Source organism: Uranotaenia lowii, chromosome 3 (genome assembly GCF_029784155.1).
Source record: "Uranotaenia lowii strain MFRU-FL chromosome 3, ASM2978415v1, whole genome shotgun sequence".
Classification (NCBI taxonomy): domain Eukaryota; kingdom Metazoa; phylum Arthropoda; class Insecta; order Diptera; family Culicidae; genus Uranotaenia; species Uranotaenia lowii.
The window spans coordinates 332,192,014-332,216,707 of NC_073693.1; the positions used below are offsets into that span (position 1 = coordinate 332,192,014).

The following is a 24,694-nucleotide window of genomic DNA, read 5'->3' on the forward strand; positions in this document are numbered from 1 at the left end:
TTTGTCTATAATGCGCGAATAATGTTAAACTTTATTTTTCTCTTTTTTCTTTAACATTTGTAGATCGTGAATCGATTCTTGTTTATTTTGTTTTATTTTATAAAATCTATTTGCACCATGTTTTGTTTTGAATCATTTTCTTTACTTTAAATCAGATTTAATATATATTAAAATATATTCATTATGTAATAAGTTACTGTGTCCTACAATTTGCTTAAAACTTCATTTAAAGTGTGTTTATTTTTTTTGTATTTTATTTTTTGGAGTCTTCCGCTAATTACCGCTCTAAATTACGAAAATGCCTAAACTTGAAGCTTTCTGCCACAAGCAGAAAGCAGTACATACACAATAGAAAAAACGCTCCTAATATGCAATAGTGTAAGTGCCATTTCATTACAAAATAATAAATGTGATGAGGAGAAGAATACCGTGGTAAAAAGCGAACGTTTCTCTTATGTAATTTTTAAATTTGATTTTACGATGTCGTGGTTGTAAATTTGCGTTCTACATTCATCAATTTGCATCCTATCTGTCTAGTTTTTTTTTTTGCGTTATCACGGCTTGCACACTGCTTCACTGTGGTTTTGTTTTTTTTTACATAGGAGTATCCAGCATCTCGATGATGAAGTTGTCCAGATGTTTATCGCTGAGCAACCGGATGAAGTTCAAATGATCCAGACATTTGAGACTGATGGACCGGAGCGCTGGCAACCGGAGTAACAACTGGGCAAACCTCCCATCCTCGGCCGGGTGCTGCTGTTTGCAATGATCGTCTAGACAGGCGTAGATTTTCTCCCGCATGTGGTCAATTTCTTTCTGTGACTTAAGCCCTCGGATGTCTAAAATTGAAAAGTAAATTCTTTAGTGGGAGACTTTATCGAGTAAAGAAAAACGTTTGAATTACCAGGATTGAACAGAATGATGGCCTTGAGCACGCCAAGCTCGGCCCGGGTAACGTCCAGTCTCTTCATTTTGATGCCCAGCTCGCACAGGATTCGATCGAACAGTGTGTCTACCCCAGCCTGCTGGGCACTGTTCCGGTGCAGGGTGAAGTTGGGTCCTAAGCACATCAGTTGCGGTTGTCGGATCGTCACCCGGCTTCCATCGGCTGAGCGTTCGGTTTCGATGTACTAATTGTAGACATGATAAATTGAAATTAGTATTATTTTTCAACATTTCAAGGTAAAAATCTATAAATTTACCTCCATGCTCCGCCAGGCGACCGAAGCGATGAGCATCTCGTTCCAGCCGCATCGAAGCAGCATCACCTGGTCGTCCCGGTGCAGATTGGTAAAGTTTGGTAATCTCCGGGCGAAGTCTATCAGCTGGAAAATCTGTTTGTTCACCATCTGGCACAGATGTGAGACGGCTCCCTGAAAGGAATAGGAAATTGAAAGAATTTTAGCGGACAAAAATGATACACATCAATAAAAGAGTGTCTTGTAGAAGGCAAAATTCGGATGTAGCCAATAAACAGCTCAATCCTTTCGAAAAACAAGGAGAACAAAACTTATAAATGTAGTATCCAAGAGAAGCTAATGTTATTTAAGCGTGTCCGCCGAATGAAAACAATTGCTCTGGAAAAGCATAAATAAACTAGCAACTGGAAGAGCTGGTCTCTTTTATTTCTAAATTCAAACTTAGTAATATGCGTTTTATTTCTAACCCGAATTAAAATGTTAAAACATAAAAACATAAGGTCAACAAAGCTTATTTTGGATGATGGTCAGTTGGTATAATAATTTTTACTGTGATGTATAGCAAAGTGCTTTTCGATTAGTCATGAACAACCCCAAGTGGGAGAGCGTGAGAATGTGAGAATGAAGGCACAAGCTCCGGATATAAGATTGAATAAAAGACTAGGTTATTCGTTTTGTGACTTTCAACCTAAACACATAGTGTTGCGTAGAACGCCTCTATTTCAACAATATCACACCACGTGCTTAATTTAGTTTCCTTTAATTATAAACTCATAAATGAATTATAGAACTTTACATTTACCAGCTTAGCTTTTAATAATTTTTACCAGCGTACGAACTTCGTTAAAATGTGATAAAAAAGATGATGTTGAATGAAAAATACCATTCCGGCTCTCACACAAAATTTATACACTGCTGGAAATAAGTATAAAGACAAGCTGTATATAGGGAATTCTGTACTTTCCTGTGATTATTCAATTCAACTATTGTCCACGATAGATTCATAGAAGAATACCATTTCTTGAAATACAGTTGTTTCGCAAGATTTATGCATCTTAAAATAAATATGCTCTAATTGCGTATTTTAGGGTTGGAAATAAGTAAATATAAAGACAAAGTCTATTTTATTAGATAAACACGTTTTTATTGATCTGATTTTCAAAAACAAAGGACTTTAATAATGTGTAGCATCGCCTTTCTTGGCAATGACTTCTTGCAATCGTCGTGACATAGAAGTTATGAAGCTTTTCAAAACATTCGGATCCAGATTAGATCATTCGTTCTGAATCGCCATTTTAGTTTGTCCAGCCGTTTCATAACTTCGGCCATGCTTGAAAATGTTACGGGAGAGAATCCCCCAAACGTTTTCGATCGGATTTAGATCCGGGCTGTAGGCTGGCCACTCCAAAAGAGGGATGTTATGAAGTTCCAAGAACTCTTTCGTAGCTCTGGACGCATGGCAGGCAGCATTGTCTTGCTGGAAAACCATGTTTTGCCCATAAAATTTTCCGAAAATGGAACAAGAACTTCTTCTAATAGCTGGCAATACATCTTGTGAGTCCATCCGGGTAGAGATGAAACAAACAGGTGTCTTTCCAGCCATGCTTATGCCGGCCCAGACCATGACAGATCCTCCACCAAAGTTTCGTTTCTCTCTCGTTGGCCTCTTCTGCCTCTTGTCGTACCAGCGGCTGCTAAAACCCGTCTAGGTTGAACTTCTTCTCGTCACTAGAAACCACGTTTGACCACTCTTGGTCCCAAAATTGGTACTTTTCGGCAAAAGCAAAACGGGCTTTTTTGTGACGAGGAAGAAGTCTTAGCGTTGTTTTGGTGAAGGAAACATTAGGATCGTCTTTGAGAACCTGCCGAATCCGACGCCCAGATACTGTCAGCTTCATCTCCGCCTTGATTTCTTCAGAAGAAAGCTTTTGGTGGACCGCCAGTCGTTTAATTTCCCTCTTACACCTCGGCATCAGGGAAGATGGACGTCTACATCGCTTCCTTGTGGCATATGTTTAGAGTATTTACTCTACCCTTCTCATAATCGCTCAAAGGCTATTTTTGGCATTTTTCCTGAAAATCTATATATATAAAAATGAATGTTTGTCTGTCTGTCTGTTCCCTATAGACTCGGAAACTACTGAACCGATCATCGTCAAAACTGGCATCTGAGGGTTTTTGAGGCCGGGGATGGTTTCTGTAATAGTCAAAACTCCATCCGACTTAAGGAAGGAGAGGCTTCCATACAAAATTTGTAGATTTTCGAAACAAATTAAAGTCATGACATCCATTTTCTTGAGATTTTTTTTTTCCTTTGGGCGGTTTGTTTTTCGTCTCTATGGTCGAGGCGTCGCCAGCCAACGTCGCAAAAGGATAGTAACCCAGGCATAGCATACTGATCAGTAGGAATATTTTGGCGCGTATTTCTCAACCAAGCATATTTTCTTTGAGGGGTTTGTTTTTTATCTCCATGGGCGAGCAAACGTCGTCGCAAGAGGATAGTAACCAAAGCACACTGTTCATTGATTGCTGGAAAATTTAACAATAAGGCGCCTGTTTCTCAAACACGTGGGGCGATATGCAACCTAGATGTGTTTTTTTCTTGCTTATTTGATTTGTACACAGCACGTGGTAATAAATGACGCCTAGATGTTACACGGATTGGTATTTTATCAATAGAATCAAAACCAATTGAAAGATTTGCAAAAATAATTCCATATTTAGTTCGTGTTAATGTAGGTAGCATTCGACTTTTCATTCAAGGAACATTAGAACATGTTCAAACGTTCAACTTTTTCTGTTAAAAAAAATTAAAAATTATGTTTTCTTCTAGAAATTGTTACTTCGGCCCAAATACACAACTGAAACGAATTTAGAAATGAAAATGGGAGCTTTTTATTTTAAATAATTCTGAAAAAACCATCGTTCTTTTTGCTTACATACCAATTCAAGTACGTACTTAACATGAAAAGTGTTTTTGTGTTACATGGCTGCATAAAAGAGACTTTTGACCCACTTCGTTTTTGAAAAGCGAGACTTTAGAACTGATATTCAACTGGACGCAAAATTTTTAAAAGAAATTTGTTAAAAACAATATTCTCTTCTGTCACCTTACACGGAGGGGCAAGGGCAAACGTCGAACTTTAAAGAAATTCATCTTCAAAATGATTCAATATGTTGGAAAGACCAGAAGGGGTATTCCGACTGTTGAAACTGCAGCCGATATTGAAAATTCTTAAATGTCTTTGTAAATGAAGGTCATTCTCTTTGAACAGCATTCGATTGTAAAGCCATTACTCTGACGTATCTGTAAATAAGCTTTGCATTGACACTTGCCCCAATATACGGGACAAATGTAAACTTAGAAATTCGTGTTTGCCTACATTTTTGAATATTTGACTCTCAAAGAGATAATTTAAAAAAAAAAAGCTGAGAACTTATTTAGTGATGCAACTGATATTTTTTTAAATATTTATATGTTTACCGTAGTAAATTTATTTAAAAAAAAGAAATTTGCACTGTATTTGATACATAACTAATTAAATATTTTTTTCATTACCATGATAAGTGCTGTTTGGGTATCGAGCCGGTTAAATTGGCCTACCTTCTTCAAGCAGTGGGGGACAAAATTGAATAAGATGGGAGAGCTCCATGTAAATTTAAGATAAAGAGCTTTTCAAAGAAGGGACCATATTTAAAAAAGTTTTTTTTGGGTACAGAGTACAAATTTCAGATCTTGAAAAACGAGTTTAGAGATCAAGTTCCTGTAAATAATATATACTATCTTTGAGTTGCAATTCAGAACTGCAGTTGCAGCTCTCATTTCAAAGTTGTTGGTTCTGAAGTATGATTAGGTTTGATTTAAAAAAATGCTCTCTAAAATCTAAATTTCAATAAATTTTTACAAATTACATTTATTTCCGGAAGGTGTAGCAAAGCACAACGGGTCAGCTAGTATCAAATAAAATGTGAAAACCTTGACCAATGATGTTTTCTTCCTTTGTTACCATCAATTTACTTCGTATTGAGCAAAACTTTTCACTTTCAGCGTAAAAAATATCCTCCGCGAGCGAAATTGAACAGAAGCAAACAACTGTCTTTATACTTATTCCCAGGCGCAAAACGAAAATATTTATACTCCGACACGCACACATGCATTCTGACACACGGATAATATTTTATTCACCACTACATTTACATTGACTAACATTAGGTTACAGTTGTTTACACTGTAAACGTAAGAGCAGTAACAACTATGTTGTCTTTATACTTATTTCCAGTAGTGTATAAGAAAACTCCATATCAATCCGGTATATCGCAAAAACAGCATACAGTCAATGTAGACCACCCCTTTTACCGACTCCTTACACAAAATGTAATATCTGATATCATTGCTCGTCCCTTAAAAACACTCGTGTGCCAATTTTCATCCCAATTCGATGTATAATAACGTCAATATATTCAAAACAATATTTGTGTTGTATGGAAAGTGTTCAACCGAAAATTTAAAACATTTTTCATCATTCCTAGAACTATCCATATCCATATCGTCCACGTAAACCAACAGATAGGCGATGAAAGTTTCCGTTCGACGGATATAGAGCCATGGCCGTAGGAACGGGGGGGGTTTTGGGGGTTAAACCCCCCCCATGAGGGTCCAAAAAAGCAAGCGAGCTATTCTACTCTACACTCAAAATTTTAAATTCATAATCAAATTATGATAATAGAGCAAAGATATTCAAGAGTAACTATCTGAACTGAAAACTAATACCAAAACTTCAAAAACCCATTTCAAGTTCAAAATTCTGCTACAGTTTTTCAAAATTTTCTCACTTATTCATAGAGGTTGTCAGATTTTTTTCAGCACGTATCCGGGCCGGACAAATCCGGACTGTTTTGTGTAAAAACCTGGCAAAATCCAGGTATTTGATTTCATAAATGTCGACCGATTTGGTAAAAACGGTCGATTTTGGTTAAAACCTAGGAATTGCTCATCAAAAATCTATTAAAAAACTTTAAAAAACCTTTCATGACAATTTTTTTAACTTGCGATAAAAAATTTGGACGCATAAATAAAAAACAAATTACAACACAATTTGTTTATCCTTAAGTTTGATTTGAGAACAATGAGAATGAGAACAAACTCAGGCAAAATTTGTGCTTTTCCAATGAAATCTGGGCAACCGGGTCGGACCAAACTTTTACAAAATTTATCATTAAATAACCGGGCCTATCCGTTTAAAACCGGGCAATTTGGCAACCTTTTCATAGAAATTCAGTTCTGAATATTAAATTTAAAATTAAACCCATTTTGGAGGTTCTGGTTCTATGTTCCTATAACTAAAATTGTATTTCTACATATTTCCGTATTTCTGATTTTGTATCAAGTTAAGGATTCTTGATTTTCAGTTCGAATAATCATAAAAAATTAGGAATGCAAAGCTGCTTTGAAATCCTTGTTCGAATTCCGTTTTGAATTTCATATCAAATTTAAATCATGTTTTTCGAAAATTAAATGCATTTTCAGTATTTTAATAATTTGTTTAATATTTAAATTCGAAGTTCTTAAACTTTATTCTAGTGAACACAAAATTTAAACATTTAAAGCCTGTAAGTGGCGATCCAAAATTGAAAACCAGATTTTGATTCATCATTCGAAATTCACATTTTAAATCAGATTCACAGAACAGATTAAATAAAAATAAATAATTGAAATAATGAATTTAGATTTAACCAGCACTACAGAATTTAAATAATAGAATCATGAATGAGGGTTCTAAGATTTGGCTCATGAAATTCAGATTTGGAATTAAGATTCGGAAATCGTTTTTTTTTTATATTTCGGAAATCGTAAAGATATTCAGTAAACAGATTCAAAATTCAATTTTTGAATTAAGGTTAAGAATTCAGAAAAAGATTTAGCTTGTGAATGAGTTTTTCAATCGACATAAAATTGTTGAGAAATTCAAGAGAATATAAACTTAAAAATTTGCTTCTCAGTTCAATTTCCAGATTTCAAAGTTTTTAATCAGAATAAGTTTGTACACACAATTCAGCTGAAAATCACAAATTTGAGTTAATTTTCTTAGTTTTGATTCATGCAAAATATCCCAAGTTATATTTAAAAAAATTATCCACAGGATTTTTAGCATGGAATGGATTTTTTATGATGAATATTGCCTTTTTAAGAAACATGTACCTGATCTTTACGTAAAAAATCTGCACAATTTTTTTATTTTTTCGTAGAATTGTTAAACATTTCTAATATTGCAGCTTTTTTAAAGTCAAATTTCAAACTAAAATCAAAAATTTAGTTCAAGTTTGTATCAAGCAAATTTGATTCGAAAATTTGTATCTCTTACTGTTTTTTTTTTTTGTAAAATTTTGTATATTTACATTAAAGGTTAGAATCTTGGAATTTGCAAAAGAGTTTACAAGATTGGGCTTGTTTGATTTGAGTATAGAATGAGTTTTTTAAAAGAAATTGAAGGCTACCCTAAAAAGAACTTATTTTATGCTCAAATCAAATAACTTTGATCTAACTGACTTTCAAACAAATTCAAAAATTTTAACTATCGATGAAATCAAATTTCAAATTTTGTTCCCAGAGGTTTCATTAAAAAAATTTTACTCACCCTTCTGGCTAAGGACCACTTTTCTAAAGTTACTTTTTTTAAGGTTTTATTAATGACACTTTACCATCTTTATGGCATTCGTGTCTTCTGTTAAGTTACAATTTCATACGAAAAGTATTAATGAGTACTTAAAAATGAACAATCATATAGTTACAAACATAATTTGTTTTAATTTTTTTTTTGATTTCGTGTGTTTTTAGTTAAAAAATCATAGGTAAAAATTAGTCACCAAAACCCCCCCCATGAGTCGGTTCTTCCTACGGCCCTGAGAGGCACGGGTCTGCTTTGGAAATGCTGGAAGACGTCTTTCACAGAAACGAATCGAGTGTATGCTGCTTGAGGCCGGTTGTTTCATATAGACAATCTCGTCCAGTTGTCCATGAAGATACACAGTCTTGACGTGAACGTGTTTAACGACCATGTTACGACTGTTTGCTACCACCAACAATGTACCGAACGCTACCTGTTTGGAGAGAGGTGCGAAGACTTTGTCGAAATCCACGCCAAACTGTTGGGAGAATTTCAGGGCCTTGGGACGAGTACGAGGTCACTATCATGGATACTTTTGGCGGTCAGTCCCTGATGGGGATTCTCATTTCCTCAAAAGGATTAGTCTAGAGGAGGGTCATCTAAAAAACAATTAGAAGGCAAATCCCGTCCGCAGCGCCTCAACGCCTGTGACACGGATGGATTTGAAGATAGTTGCGGAGGGAGAGCGGTAGTTGTCACGTCACGTGCTGCATCGTTACTATTGTCGCTTGATTCGTCTGTGCTGGAAACTGAACATCCATACGGACACCACTCTGTTACGCTTCGGATTTTCACTCGAAAAAAAGACGTCTCGAGATGTTATCAACGTTTTCTTCCTAGGATAGGACTTTGCATCCCACTTCCTACTTTTCTGCCTCCGGATTTGGACCATTGCTGGGGAACCAAATACTCAAACGTGGGCTAGGTTTGGCTTCCTTTTGCTCCACATTTCCTCAGGTGTCACCTCGTGTCCTTTGGTAGGCGATCGATTCACCAGGTAGATCGCTCTTGCCTCTGCCCAGAATGACTTAGCAGATCCGCTTCAAATCCGCGCCTAGCCCGTTCACCACAGTACGGTTCACACGTTCGGCTAAACCGTTGTTTGATGACAAACCCCCAGATTGTTCAGATGATCTTCCAGCATTTTGTTGCGAAACTTCTTCCCGTTTTCGATTCGCAGAATTTTTTACTTTCGCCATGTCTGCTGCTCTGATGAACATCGGTAATTATCGAATGTTTAAAAAATTTCATTTGCTGATTTTCTCTCAGGAAATAAACTGCGATGCGACGAGACTTATCATCCGTGAACGTAAGGAAATATCCGATGCCGCCCAACCAATGAACTCCGCAGACATCGGAATGGACCACCTCCAGGATTTCTTGCGCAAGTGAGCTTGCTTGTTGAAAGGAAGACGAGTTTGCTTACCTATCGGGCAACAGCATCGATTTTCCTCTCGCCACTACCTGCATGGCACATTTGTTAGCTGCAACGACGGCAACGCTGGTGTCCAACTTCCACGTTTTCCAATTTCGGCACAGGATTGGTAAAAGGATTTGAAGCACCGGAGTCGAAATACCAGCTCGAATCATCGCCAAAATATTCGCTTCCATTGCATTCGTCGATAAAACGGTAGACTATCTTCAGATGTACAATTCCTTGAAAGATAGCGCTTTTAGGACCTCATTTCACATCCGATGGTTGCCTTTCTTGGTGCTGTTGCGGTGGTGGTTTTGCAAATTGTTTCCTCCCTGCATACGCTGTTCCTGCTGATGGCTCAGGTGCTCTGACTTCCTACGAAATCCTGCCAGTATTTAGAAGAGTTCCGACCCACTTTTCACTTATATCAAAACCGATTCCACGTCGTTGATGTGCTGTGGTTACCATGGTGTGAACATAGATTCCCATGAAGTCGCTTGTTGCTAAGGACGTTGTAGGGGAACTGGGGGTAAGATGCACACGTTAAGGGAAATCTTAAATAACTCGTCAATAACGAATCCAATCTCATAAATTCGACGCTAGTTATGAAAATAAATCAGTTTTCTTCAAAACTCATGCGTTTAGAAGCATTAAAGTCAACAAAACACGTCTTTATCGTTAAATTTCAAAACGCCTTCAAAAAATCGATTTTCTAAACATGTGGGGTTAAATGACCATATGTGTGTACAAAATGAACCACAACAAAGAGGTAAAATGCGCAGCTCCTGCATTCTTACATAGAACCGAAACTTACCGCTGAAATTAGGATAATTGAATTTGATTTCCGATGGTGGATCCAGTTTTGATAAGTAGAATCAGTCAACACAAATCTACCAGAAATGTTAGCAAATAAAATTTTGTTGACTTTCGATATTGGAAGAATTTATTATCCTTAGACTAAATGAACCGGTTGGAGAAGAGAAATAGAGAAAAGAAAGCAAAATTTCATCATGAACCTTAAGTTCTCTGATATTGTTGTTTCCTTGAAGTTTTTTATGGATGGTTCGATCAACTATGGGTTTTGTCAAAGAAGAAATGGATGGCGGTGAAAAATTTCCATTTTTAATGAAAATTTTCTTTTGAATGCAAAATGAAAGACACATAATTCAGTAAAGGGTTTTATTTAAAGATAAAAAACAAAATTGTATTCTCTGGAAGTTCAGCTTTTAATTCTTTTAATTATAAAAATATAGTAGAAAAATGGCCTTCATTTACACATATCGCAAGTTATTGAAGACGGGTTGGTTGCGCACTCGATATGGAACCATGTTTTGCATTGAATGCACATCATCCATCCTTCTCCATTTTCAGACATGCTGAACAAAATCCCACAACATGAACATAGATTATCTTCAACGATATCTGCAGCAAATTTACGCTGTCGGCCTTTCCGAACACTATCCTTCTTTTTGATGCTTTTGATGTTTTTAACAGCGTTATCCTTCAATAACTTTTTACAATATGGTGATGATGTTAATTCAACACACTGTGCCGATTTAGGTGATTGACGTTTTTTAACATTTCTTTTAGGTATTGGTGCTGTAACGGTAGGTGGCATATCGAATCCCTTGAGCTCTCCTTTAGTTGGAACCCGAATCCCGAAATCCCATCGCCTTGGTTGGTTGTCTTCATTTGTTCTCAGCACGGAAGACCTATCGTTGAATCCGGATGAATTGTTTTGAATAGTTTGATTAATTATACTGGTCTCCTGAACGATAGTGCTATCGGGGCTGATTTCAATAGTATTATCATTGGACATAAAAGTGTGTACAGAAATATTTCCATTTTCTTGTAAACTATAGTACACATTCGGATCTATTATAAGAAATTCAGAAGCATCGAACTGATTAGCACTTGAATTACCTGTAAAAAAGAAAGAAGTTTTTTTGAGAAATTTTTCACCAGAAGATATTAAAAATAAGAGAAGACTACCTTCCGACGAATTATAATTACTTTGGTCAAATGGTTCGGTGGCATTTACGTCATTCATGTAATTTATCATCAGATTGTTATCAGCTGGATAGTAATTCACATCGTTGTTAGAAGGTTCTGCACTCTGAAAGTTAGGATCTACTGCAATGATCCTTGGTGCCACTACATTCGGATCATTGTTTTCCACACTGACACGGTCGGAAAAATCTTCGTTCAGGAAATCAGAAGCTGCGAAATCCTCGTCCTTAAAAATGTGTCTATTTATAGGACTTATTCCGGTTGCTTTGAATCCATTTTTTGCAGTCAAGATAGAGGCACTTGCGGAGTATGCGGTATTAATTAAAGCGGACACGTTGAAAATAGTGACAGGTGTTCCAGGATTGTCATTCTGGAACTGTTTAAGAGCCTCGTTGTAATTCGACTTGAGTGGTCCCATGAAAGACACATCCAGCGGCTGCAGCTTATGCGATGTGTGAGGTGGTATTGAAAGAATCCTGACGTGGCTATTTTTTGCCTTTTCAAGCACTTCCACGTTCCTGGTGTGGCTCGAATGTCCATCGAGGATAAGAAGGACAGGAGATTCTGCTGATGGTTTAGTATTGGCTAAAAAATGGTCAAACCATATGGAAAACGTATTGGTAGTGCTCCAACCGCTCTCATAACACGCAAAAATCGATCCTTCAGGAGCTCCAATTTTAAGAGCCTGATTCATTCGTTTTCGGGGGAAAATCAACATTGGAGGTATAAACTCTCCGACTGCGGACATAGCTATTATGGCTGTTGTATTTATACCTCTTTCTGCGGCAACTGCTCCAGCTACTTGTCGTGCACCTTTCTTGGCAAAAACTTTGGAAGCTTTTGACGGAACCTATTAAAAAAAAAATTGACAAGGTTTTCAAGTGAGAAAAATAAAAAACAAAAACTCACGGTACTTGTTCGATAACACTAAAGAGTGGACTGTAAACACTCAATAAAAACTTTTAAAAACAACACTTCGAGCGATTAATCAACGCTCCACTGCACTATCACCCCTTTCCGACGATGGGGGAGCAGTTTTGTTTCACTCCAGTACTGGGTTTTCGGATCGAGTTAGAAAACGTACGCGCTCGTTGGTGGTTGCAATCAAACTTATGATTTATTGCCGTTTGTTTTCCTTCCAGTTCGGCTCTCTGGATCATTCTCAAACATAGAAACGGTGTAACAGTGAGACGTGAGAAATTGAGCATTTATGGACCGTTAGCACGTCTCACTGTGGGGCTTCCACAAACCACGGAATAAATTGCCATTTTATAACATTCCGGCCCCCTTGAAACCACCGGATTTCAACACAATATCTTACAAATGCTAGCAATTTTTACATAAATAATTCAATTCAAATATAATCTACGGTATATAATACAAAATGCGACCTTAATCGCGAAAAATCGACATCTTTAAGGGTGATGAACCCATTTAGTACAAATTCCATGCCAATCCAATTCAAATTTGATTTACCAATGTACTCTATACAAAGCAAAATGCAACTTTGTTGCCCAAAAATTTAAGATCTTTTAAGGGTGATTAACCCATCTATTTCCCATTCCCGTACGCCCATGGAGAATTCTCTCCCCAAATTCTCTCATCCTCGTGTGGTTTGTTTTGATTCGACAATTCGTGTGACTGGAAACTCGACAGATTCAAGCTCCTGATTAGTGTAACGGGACAACAATTCGACGATTCCCGTTGATATTCGGAGTTGGACGTTGCACATTTTTGCTTAAATCGGTGCCACGCAATCCGTAGAAGCTGGTGAAACCAAGCTGCAACTTCAAAAGGTGAGTTTTTCCTCGATTCTAAGTGCGCTGAAGTGACGAACCTTTCCAAACATTTCAGCTCATTCACCCGGCCAGGCCAAGAGGATTTTTTTCTTCAATGTGGCTCCGACGTTCGCACGGTGGGTGCAAGAACAAACATCATCAATTAGTACTATCAGCAACGATGAAGCACCCAACATTGATAGCTACATTTTGGTTACCGATAACTGCCAGGTAAGTGCGCTCGCAATGATACTTGAATCCAGCATTGAACAGTTTTCATTTCATTCATTTTCAGCCTTTCGTGCAACTTCTTGCGATGCGTTCAGTTAGGCAACCGATCTATGGAAACAGTGTCCCGGGAAAATCATTCAAGAACGGCGCGATCGGTGAGTATGTTTTCCATCAATTATGAAAGAGCATAATTCACTCATTTCAGATGTATTGCAGCAACATCTGAGGGACCGTCGCACGGGGCTACTTGGGACTGGACGCTTAGGTGTTAAACGTAAGGACTTCACTACCACAATCAGGTCAGGGTACCAGGTTCGATAGCGCTTCCAAGGACTCTGTAGGATAGCGGGATCCGTACCTATGATGCTCATGGTGATGGACGAAATAAAAATATAGGTACACAAAGTGATTAACATTTCGTTGTTGGACATATCACAACCAGATTCGGGTACTTTGCCACGAAATAATCAATCATGCAAAACAAGAAACACCTTTTTCAACAAGGCGATCAATGAAAAATGTTTTCATTCATATACTGACTTGGCTTATAGTCACAGACAAACAGACGCAACTATTTATACGACAATAAACCATGCTTTTTTTTACTTATCTGACTCAAAATCTGACATTTTGGGGGCCTCATTGGCCACACAAGCTTCTGACTCTTAATCTGAATTAGCGATCAGTTTGTCTGTCAAACTACTTCAAATTTCCGACTCCCATCAAGAAATAGTCTTCTGATTATTCAACAGTTGTTGCTCGACGATTTGGATATCAGACGTAGTCCTACTTTTGAATCACAGCTCACACTCTTGGCCTACAACATTGGCGTTTTTTCGACCATAAGATTTATTCTACGAAACGTCCAGAGATGAAAATAAGCAAGAACCCTTTTTTTCACTTTTTTGAGATTTTGGTAACGGAGCTTTCGACAGCGGCCCCGAACAACGGGTTGAGCTTAGCGATTCTTCATCTCTACGAATATTTTCTGGATATTTTTAAATTCTGACTCAATCAAATGCGAATATATTGAAAACTCCAAGCCTCAATTTAGTTTCAATGGACCATCTCATCAACACAAATAATTGACGAGTTGAGCGTTATATCTGAATTCAGACCAAATTTCTTACGGTGATTCATATTTCGTCTTCAGAGCTGTATCTCCGACCTGGAAGACGCCTTTTTCGAAACTTTCAACGAAAAATATTCAAACAATAAACTATCTAATTATGTGTCCCACTTCAAAGCAAGGGTTTTCACTATTGAATCTCAAATTCAAACTCTAACCTGACTCATAGTCTTTCAAATATTCAGGAATGTTTGTGAATGCTTCTTGTGAGCTCGAGTAGACCTTCCATAAGCCTTCCATGTTATTAATACATGATTCAAACTCAAAATTTTAGCAAATCATGGTTTCCAAACTGACAAAACATTTTGATCTTTTTGACTACGTAAAGGTTTCAAAGGAAATATCCGGAACTCTCCCGGAAACAACCCATCCAAACTCAGTTTCTTGCAGGGTTGGACCATCGTCCGAAACTTTACACTTGCCTGAACGCAACAAATTGCAGAAGTATTCTGCCCCAATAATCATATCAATCGGACCTGGGCTCCAAAACTCAGGGTCCGCCAATACCAAATCATGAGGCATCTTGATCCCATTGAGCGATACTTTGGTGGTGGGCAGATCACTCGTGATCTTAGGCAACACATGAAAACTCATATCTTCCGAGAATGAAGAAATTTCTGACACACGAGGCCCAATTCTTGCCTCAACTGACTCATTCGATTTAACTGACTCATTTCCAATACCTTGGACTCTCGAAACATTCCGACTTCTTCGGAGATGCAATCTTTTCGCAAAGCTCTTTGTAACATAGCAAAATTCAGAACACGAATCCAACAATGTTCTTGCAAACGTATGGTTACCAAAACGATCTTCAACACGCACTACAGCGGTTGACATAAGAACTCGAGGCGAACGAAATTTAGCGCTTTTCGGCCTTGGTGCCGCATTAAAAGTAAAAGAATTGTCTGTGGTGTGTTGTGGTTGAGTGTGGCGAATGTGTGTTTGTATTATGGGGTAGGAATTAGAGGAATTCTCTTGTGCTTGGGGATTTGTGTACGAAGCCTGACTTTGTTGATCCTGTCTAATCAACTCTTGTTCTTGACCTGAAGGTCCTGAGCGATTATTATTACGATATGATTGACTGTTGACTGTCGACTGGTTTTGTGAAACGGAGCTCTGACTCGAAAAACTATTATGCAACATTGAATGGTGCTTTCTGTTGCACTCACGACATGGTCCCTTGCTACAACGATCCGCAAAGTGACCAGAACCCAAACAATTGATGCAGAGCCGCTTCATCTTGACCACTCCAAAGCGCTGGGGCACTGACATCGCTCTGAACTTGCCGCACGCAGATGCTGGGTGAAACGAATTACCACAGAACACACAGTTGTTCTGGATTCTCGATGTGGTGTGAACGGTTGTACGATAGCGACGACTTTCGATGTCTTCTGACCTACTCGGTGCTATCGATTGCAGAACCAATGCCTGATCCCTCAGAAAGTCCATCACCTTCTGGTACGTCGGAACATCCTTTGAATTATGGTGACTCTCCCACTGACGAAGTGTGACTGAATCCAGACGAGTGCACAACATGTATGCCAACAGCGTCGACCACTTATCGGTGTCCTCTCCTATCTTGCCCAGCATTTGGATATTCCGATCGAAATCACTGACCAGGTGATTTAAAGCTTCGCCGCTTTCTTTCTTCAAAGGTTCGATCCTTTTCTCAAGCATGTTGCACGCTACCTGGTAATTATCAGAAGACAACTCGATAGAACTTATCTCCTGAAGCGCTTCGCCACTTATTGCTGATCGTAGATACGTAAATTTATCGATATCAGAGAGACGTTCGTTGTTGTGAATCAAGCTGAAGAACGTGTCTCGAAACGGAATCCAATCACGAAGCTTCCCGTCGAAACCTGGCAGCTTGATGTCAGGCAGCTTAACGCGTGACATGGTTTCAGCTCCTTCCCCTGATCCAGAAGAACTCAACGACTCATTCTTCTTCGGACGTAGAGCCAAGAGTGCTGCTTTCAATGCGCAGTACTGCCCTTCCATTTCCAGCGTTTCTTCGTCGAATTTTGCTTCACGTTCTTCAGCCTGCCTCTGAAGCCTGCGTTTCTTTGCTGCCTCTGATTCCTTGGTATCTTCTTTCTCCTCGTCACTGTCGGCAGCATCCAAAAGCACCTCCAATTTCTGCCTTACCAGGTAGTACTTTTTCATGGTCGACTCTAACAGACACAATCTGACTTCAATCTGGGATTCATGAAGCTCTTGCTTATAATCCCGCACGAAATAAGCGACTCCTTTAATTGAGGCTCTCAACTGGCGCTCTTGCTTCCTCAAAATGCTGTAGTCTTCCATTTTGCAAGTTATTTTATTCCAAAACTTGTGAATAACCTCAATCCGAATATCACAGACCACGAAGATATGTCTGTGAAACCACTTAACTCGATCTGCACTAATAGGAATTCGACAATTCCAATCCGACACAATACTGGTTGAATCACAAATTTGATTCACTCTATATTCAAACACAATCTGACTGAATCACCAATTTGATTCACTTATCCAACACAATCTCTTATTTGATTCACTAGAATCCAAACCCAATCTGACGAATTTCAGATTACCGAAAACTGACTCAAACTCAGAATGGATTTACTCAAAATCCAACCAATATTCAGACTAAACTGACTCAAAATCGCTCGACGTTTCACAAAACCGACCTTGACTGGGAATCGCGACTTGACAGCCAAAGTGGAATCAACAATTCGAAGACAAGAGTATCGAATTACCTCAGGGAATTGCACAAAGTAAAATTTCCATCTACCCAAATACGTTCTCCAAATTCAAATTTTATTTTTAAGCCACAATTTCAAAAAATCCAAAATAACACACCAACAACAACAGACATGCGCTACTTATCCTTAATATCCAGCCAAATCCGTTCAAAATCCGACCAACGTTCTAAAATTTTCCAATTCCGAATCCAAAGTGCCAACTCCGATTGGGATCCACTGCCTTCTTCCTCGCTAGGCCCAAACTCTAGCGGCTTGATGTTGGTTGCTGGAATCCGCGATGGCGATCTTCCTCAATAATAGCTCTTTGTTGCTATTGCGCGTCCAAAATGACGCCAACCAATCACAATTGGAGCGTCCCAACCACACAAAATGTCCACCACACAATAGGCAACACAATACCAGCACTTGATGAATCGTCCAAAATGCCCAACAATTTCACTGGATTATCCGGCTCGAAGGACCAAAAATGTTCGATAACACTAAAGAGTGGACTGTAAACACTCAATAAAAACTTTTAAAAACAACACTTCGAGCGATTAATCAACGCTCCACTGCACTATCACCCCTTTCCGACGATGGGGGAGCAGTTTTGTTTCACTCCAGTACTGGGTTTTCGGATCGAGTTAGAAAACGTACGCGCTCGTTGGTGGTTGCAATCAAACTTATGATTTATTGCCGTTTGTTTTCCTTCCAGTTCGGCTCTCTGGATCATTCTCAAACATAGAAACGGTGTAACAGTGAGACGTGAGAAATTGAGCATTTATGGACCGTTAGCACGTCTCACTGTGGGGCTTCCACAAACCACGGAATAAATTGCCATTTTATAACAGTACTGAAACCAGTCTCGTCTGCGTTCGGTTTGGAGGGAACTGATCACTACTGTAGATCTCCTGAAGAAGTTCGAAAAATCGCTCGACACTGGATCGATTGAACCCTTTCATTCGAGCAAGAGATGTTGGCTCTGCTGACCTCAGAGAAATTTCCGGATGTCGCTTTATGAACCCAGCTAACCAATCACGACCAGCGAGTTGTTTCTTTCGACAGAAAGGATGATTCAATTTATTCTTTTCCGCTAGTTGGAATGCAAGGCTCCGCAATTCCGTTCTTGTCATTCCATGGCCGTACTGGTTCATTTGGAGGATGTGCTCGATAAGTTCCTTTTCTTGGATGGCATTGAAGACGGGAGCGAAACTTCCGAGCGGTGGAAGAGATGGCAAAAGCCCATCTTCACTGGCCTGTTCCATGCCGAGGTATCGCAAAAGGGTTTTTCTCGGAATTTTAAAATTGATTGAAGCTTGCCTTTTCGATAACCCGTTCCGGATCGCCTTCAATGCAGCTGCTAAGGTGTCCGCTGTCCACAACCGACGATTGGTTTTCCGCACGTAACTCCGTGGCATAACGGCGATTAAATAATTCCCGCACTGAATTGAAAACAAAACAACACAAATTCGAACGAAGTTTTTGTTTGTCAACACGAGCATGAGAATTGTGTATTGCTACGCGCAGTGCGGCTAGATCTGCAAACTGTTCAATTATAAGCAAAGTTAATTGATTTTAAATCCGTTATAAAAGGTTGTTTCAAGGCGTTTAAAAAACAATTTTTGTACATTGTAACATTTAAAAAATTTCATTACAGCTTTTTTTTTATTTGAGCATAAATTCATACATAATTGTAGCAACTTGGTAGTCGAACGTTCATAAAACATGAATGTGTCTTGGCTGCACTGTTAAATTTAGGTTTTGTTAGTTCAAGGATTTCATGGCTTTTTTGACCCGAATCGACAGGTTTTGTAAAAATCCTTCAAATGATACAAAAAAATCATTGAAAGAATATTTTTTCGATGGCTGATGAATAAAAAGACTTTTATTAATAGCTAGAACAGCTCACAGGTAAGTAAAAGTTTTTACTGATGGCATAATATCTTACGAGGAGAGCTGTAAAAGTTACAAGAAATATGCTTGAAAAAAATAATTAACTTGAAAGTAAGATTTACTCAAAATTCAAAGCTCATTTGTCCTCAAAGTTTTAGGTAGACGTACAAGTGTAAAACTCTAGCGATTGGCATCATTTTGAGTGTTGGAAAGTTGATATTCAGTGAAATATTTAAAAGGTTCACCTTGCCCCGACTGCGCATTTTATACCCAGTTCCCCTAATTATTTTTCGTAGCAAGCCAACTTTATGTATTAGCCCGGAATCCTCAAACGCTGCTTCCAATTTCGACGTTCCATCACATGGCCATAATTCGAAGGGCCAAGAAGAAGAGTTATTTGGCTACGAACTTTTTCGGCCTTCACCGGGTTTACGAGCGGCATGGTTCCATCCTTGTTCGGTGTCGGCTTCACCACGTCCCTTAAACCGTCAGGTCGAGGAAAGTCTGGACTGCGAATTGTCCCACGTGGACCAATTTTAACGGCCCATGAATTGTTCTATCGATGGCAAATTCAGCGAACTGAAGGCTTTTACTACTGCAGCTACATCGCCTTGACCGATAGACGTATTCGAAACGTGCGACTAAGGCTAACTACTTTTAGAAATCTAATTAAAGAAAGTTATACTTTTAACTTTTTGACTCTGACCAGGGCTGGTAGCGGTTTGACAATGAAAAAGTAGGGACTTTAGTGACCAAAATTTGAAAAAAAGTGACCAAATAGTGACTTTGAGGACCGAAAAAAGTGACCAAATTGTGACTATGTAGAACGAAAAAAGTAACTTTGAAGTACAAAAATTGTGACCAAATCTGGCCCATGCGAAGGACCCGTCCATGGGGCGGGAGGGGGGGTGAGTATGGTTTCGAAATTCAAATTTAGATTAATATAATAACAATACCAAAAGTAAAAAAAAAAAATAATTGAAAAAACGATAATAATTGTTAATTTTTATTCATCTAAATTTGGAATTCTTTTCTTCATTTTCAACTTAAAGTTTAGTGAGAAATTCCGCTGTAATTTTTTAATTTGAACAAAATTATTTAATCGCGATTTAAAATGTGAATTACCGGTTACTGAATAAGAAATGAATTTTGAACAGAATTTATTCAATGTTCGATGGTTTAATTTAATTTGATAAAAAGAAGAATATATTTATAATTATTTTAAAGATGCCAGTTATATAAGCCAGACATAAAACCTTTAATAAAGTAAAATCGTTCAGTTATCAAAATTTCATTTTTGAAGCTTTAAAAAATATCTTCATTTTCAACTACACTGACAAAGAAATGTTAGAAAATGAGTAATTACGTGAATGATAAAACTGATTAAAAATTAAAAATAATGAGTTCAAAACTTTTGTTATTAATATTGAAAGCACAAATCAAATACAAAGTTAGTAATACTGCGTATTAAAATTTATTTTTAAAGTTGCTACTTAGAACAACTTTTTAAACTTTTAAGATTGATTTAAAAATCATGATCGATCCAAAAAACATGATTTCATATAAAAAATATTAAAAAAAAGTTTTTAAATTTTCAATCGCAGGTTTTTAAGCTTTAAATTACAAGCTCTGAGTATTTTGTCTCTTTTGATTAAAATATTGGGTCCTGAAAGAACAAAAGGTTGAAATTATGGAATTTATGGTTTATGGAGTTAAGGCTTATGGTTGAAGAACACGAAAATTCAGAATTTAAAAACAAGGAAACTGTTGTTAAAAATATGTCTTAAAAATTTAAAAAGTTTGATTAAAAAAAATCCGGCAAGTTGATTAGAAAATTGAAAAAAAACTGTACAATAAAATTCGGTAAATTTATTTGAAAATTGAAAAAAAACCAATATGGAAATAAAAAAGATTAGTTTGTTTTTAAAAACATTTCAGGAAGAGTTTTTTCAATAAACATGTTTAACTATAACCATTTTGGTGCTTATTTTATTGAATTATTGATTTAGTAAATAGTGTCCTAACTCCTAAACTAGAAATTTTGTCAAATTCGGCCGAGCACATTTAGTTTTGGTGATGAAGAGTTTATTACTAGTAAAATCAAACCTTGATAGATAACTGATTATGGAAAAATGTCATTACAAGTGTTTTTGACATCACAGCAGAAAGTGTTTAAAAAACTTGATTCTATTTAAAGCTCATCAATTCATATAAAATATTTATTTTTAAATAATATGTTTTAAATTTGAGTTTGTGTAAAAAAAAGTGCGGAAACTTCTCAAAACATTTTTAATTATTTTCAAAAGTCATTTCAATAACAAAAGCTGATAGAAATATTGCATACATATTTAGATTCGGGGAACCCAAAATAATTGAAATTATCGTTTAAATTTATTGCACCTAAGAAAAATGTAAATTTTGTGGCCATGTGTAAAATTTTTAAAACCCTTTTTTTAAGTATTTAGAAGAACAAAAAACACGAAATAAAATTGAGTATGAATTTGTTTTTTTTTAAGAATATTTCATATCAACATAACATTTGTTATGCAATACAAAAGGTTGATTGAACTAAAAATTAAAAGCTACAATCAAAGTTAGTTTCAATTCATGAACGTCAAATAATGTCGTAGATCAAAATGTCTCAAGTCAAGGGTGATTCATGCCGAAATTCCGCCGGAGGCGAAAAAATTTCTGACTGACTGATCAAGTAATTTACCGTTACTACTGTCAATATTAACACGCGCAATTCAAATTACTCTTTCATTGGTTTATTTTCGGTGAAAAAAGTGACTTTTGGTGATAAAAGTGACCATTTTTCAGAAAATAGTGACTTTAGTGACCAAATGATGAAAAAAGTGACTTTTTAGTGACTGACCCAAAAAAAGTGACAAAGTCACTAAAAAGTGACTCGCTACCAGCCCTGCTCTGACCCATAACCTTTTAGAACATGGAGAGCCGTAAAGAACGAACTAGCTTCGTTAACAGTTGGAATAAGAGAGAGAATTAGCTTAGCTTAGCTTGATTGACTATTCACATCCACCCTGAATCGTCAAATTCGAAATGCATTTCTAAAATAAAACAATTTGAATCTGAATGCAATTTCTAGCAGATTTGAGATTTGCAATGATAACTTAGCACAGTTCTTAGAACAGTTAAATATAGCATTTGAAATTTCATGATCGCTGATTGACCGAGGCCATCAATTTTGATGCAATTGATGCTTGGGACCAGCGTTGCTAGATTGAAATTAAGACACAATTTTCCCGAATGTTTGGATAAAGTGCCAGAAAAATATGTATCTATATGTGGTAACGCGGCTTGAGACTAGCAACTCATTCTCAATGCACAAAACTGATGAAACAAGAGAGAGAGAATTTTATTTGAATTAATACAGGGGTACGATTATTTGCTTCTATTGAATGCCCACTGCGTTCAAAAGATTGAAATTTAACGGCTGTATCTGTTCAGCAACTTTTACAGCAGTTACTTGAACCCTGAATATTTATATTGAAAAGGAAAAAAAAATCTGGCTGTGAGGATTTTATGAACTCATTTAGTACATCAAAAACTAGTTTCAGCAAAGCAAATAATTGTTTTTTTGACTTTCAATTGCATTCATACGTGTATCTTGGATCTGAAAACACCAAGGTTGCCTAAAAAGATTTACATTTTCAAATAAATTCTATAATTCTGTGATTTTTGGTCAAAATTCTCTTACAAAATAATGTCAGTTTCAGTGGAAATTCGTAAGCGTAATCTGTAATGCTTTACAACACAAAATGTAAATTTAGAAACGGGGCTTAGGAATGAACCAGCTCTAGTTATTAGGGTCTCTTGTCCGTGGGTATAATTTTTTACGCGTCAAATTCCAACTATAGAGCACAGATGGATTTGGTTAAAAATCGGAGTTAATTTTCAAAAAAGACTATATTTCCGTATTGAACTCTGTTATATTGAACAAAGTTCTATGGTATGTGACGCATATTTTGCGAATGAAAGCGATAAAAATTCTGAGAAATTACAGATTTTTCTGTGATTTCGGAAATCTTGATCTAACCCAATATTATTTTTTTACATTTTAAATCGAATGTTCAGAACATTTAAATTTCGTTTCACCCTTCAAATCAAACCTACCTTGTACTCCGGAGGAATCATCGAGTTTGACCCGACCCGCAGGTACGGAATTGCATTATCTCCGCTCTTCTGTTCCCCCAGCAGCTCTGCCTCGTGGATTCGCTCGATGGTAACATCCCGCACTGAACTGGTTGAGTTGATTTCTTCGCTCTGGAGGAAGGGATCCACAAGAAAAAAAATCGAGAACAAAATCATTAAATAAGAATTGGGTCAGTATGCCGATTACTCCGATATCATGGAAAAGAGGAGTGGGATCTGTGTACCTTGATGGAAAACTTGGAACTCCGTTGGCGCTCTTCCTGCACCGCTTCCCGCTTCATGCCACAGGCGAGACATTTCTGATACCGACAGTACTGGCAGCGGTTTCTTTGGCGTTTGTCTATGATGCAGTTCTTCTCCTCCCGGCAGGCATAGGACAGATCTTTCCGTACCGTCCGCTTAAAGAATCCTTTGCATCCTTCACAGCTGCAAAATTAGAAATAAAAACCAAGATGATGGCAATTAGAATCGAGCATCGAATAGGGGGTGATTAATTTTCATCATTTGCAGATGCAAATTGACCGGCCTAGATGATGAGGGGAGATGCAATATGGAAATAAGTATGCACATTACAGAAAACCTCTTAACCGATGGGTGCCGCGAGTTTTTTTTTTCAAATGTCACGACTCAGACGATCGGTCATTATCGGTTGGAAAACTATCATACTGACAGGCCATCCGTTCTGGGCAGAATCGGTAATTAATTTTATTGGCATCGCATTTCGCTGCACTATGCCGTCGGATAAGTTGTGATTTATCTAGACGGTATCGAAATAATTTAAAAAATTAACGCTTCATTTGAGGTCAGTTCAAGATGTACCTACAACAACCTGTGGATGGAGACAGGCAAAAAACAGACGACAAGCTAATGTGCCAGTTGGCTACGCTCCAAAAGATTATTAAATCTACTTATTTTCGGTTGTCCAGACTCATACTTTGATCGGTAACAGTTTGAGCGGAACAGTCCATGGCGCAAAATGTTAAAGCGATTGACGGAGTTAAAAAAAAGGAAAAAATATAAGTTTTGAGTTGAAGGAAAAAGAAATTGAAAATTGAGATATCAAATTAAAAAAAACTTTACCCGATATTGAAAATTGAATTTTAATATAAATTTAGAAACCTGGAAATTAATGATTTAAAATTGAAAGTAAAGTTTCGAAAATGGAAATTAAAAACACCAAAAATTATAAATGGAAATGAAAATTCAAACCCTAAGTTAAGTTTAAATTTAAAGTTAAGAAGTTATTAAAGATTTCTAACTTATTTGGAAAATAATATTCAATAATAATTCAATTTTGAAATGTGTTAGCAATCATATTTGTAGAAGGACATGCAAAAGTACACGTTACAAGAAGGCTACAATCTTAAAAAAAAGCTAGGTAACCATGCTTAAGGGGCCAAGATTGGGTACATTTACCATAATAATAATAATTAAAAGCAATTGAATAAAATTGGCTAGCGAAGTAGACAATGT

At 37.2% G+C, this 24,694-nt stretch overlaps 1 protein-coding gene and 1 long non-coding RNA gene across 7 annotated transcripts in view; one reads left to right on the forward strand and one right to left on the reverse strand.

Annotated features, from left to right (window-relative positions):
• The window catches only part of LOC129751174 (protein ultraspiracle-like), a 146,503-nt gene continuing 121,809 nt past the window's right edge, over positions 1-24,694 (reverse strand). For all 5 annotated transcript variants that reach the window (XM_055746528.1, XM_055746525.1, XM_055746527.1 and 2 more), the window contains 5 exons: positions 23,446-23,647; positions 23,183-23,332; positions 1,203-1,373; positions 905-1,130; positions 1-839 (listed from right to left, as the gene is read on the reverse strand). In XM_055746528.1, coding sequence (XP_055602503.1) covers positions 595-839; positions 905-1,130; positions 1,203-1,373; positions 23,183-23,332; positions 23,446-23,647 — 994 coding nt within the window. In that variant the 3' untranslated portion in view covers positions 1-594. The remainder of the gene's footprint in view (positions 840-904; positions 1,131-1,202; positions 1,374-23,182; positions 23,333-23,445; positions 23,648-24,694) is intronic.
• Positions 12,957-13,651, forward strand: LOC129751175 (uncharacterized). 2 transcript variants are annotated; one of them, XR_008738634.1, is made up of 4 exons: positions 12,957-13,087; positions 13,146-13,300; positions 13,365-13,455; positions 13,517-13,651. It is a non-coding gene; the product is annotated as an uncharacterized LOC129751175 (long non-coding RNA). The 2 variants fall into 2 exon arrangements; XR_008738633.1 differs by having other exon boundaries at positions 13,365-13,459; positions 13,517-13,643.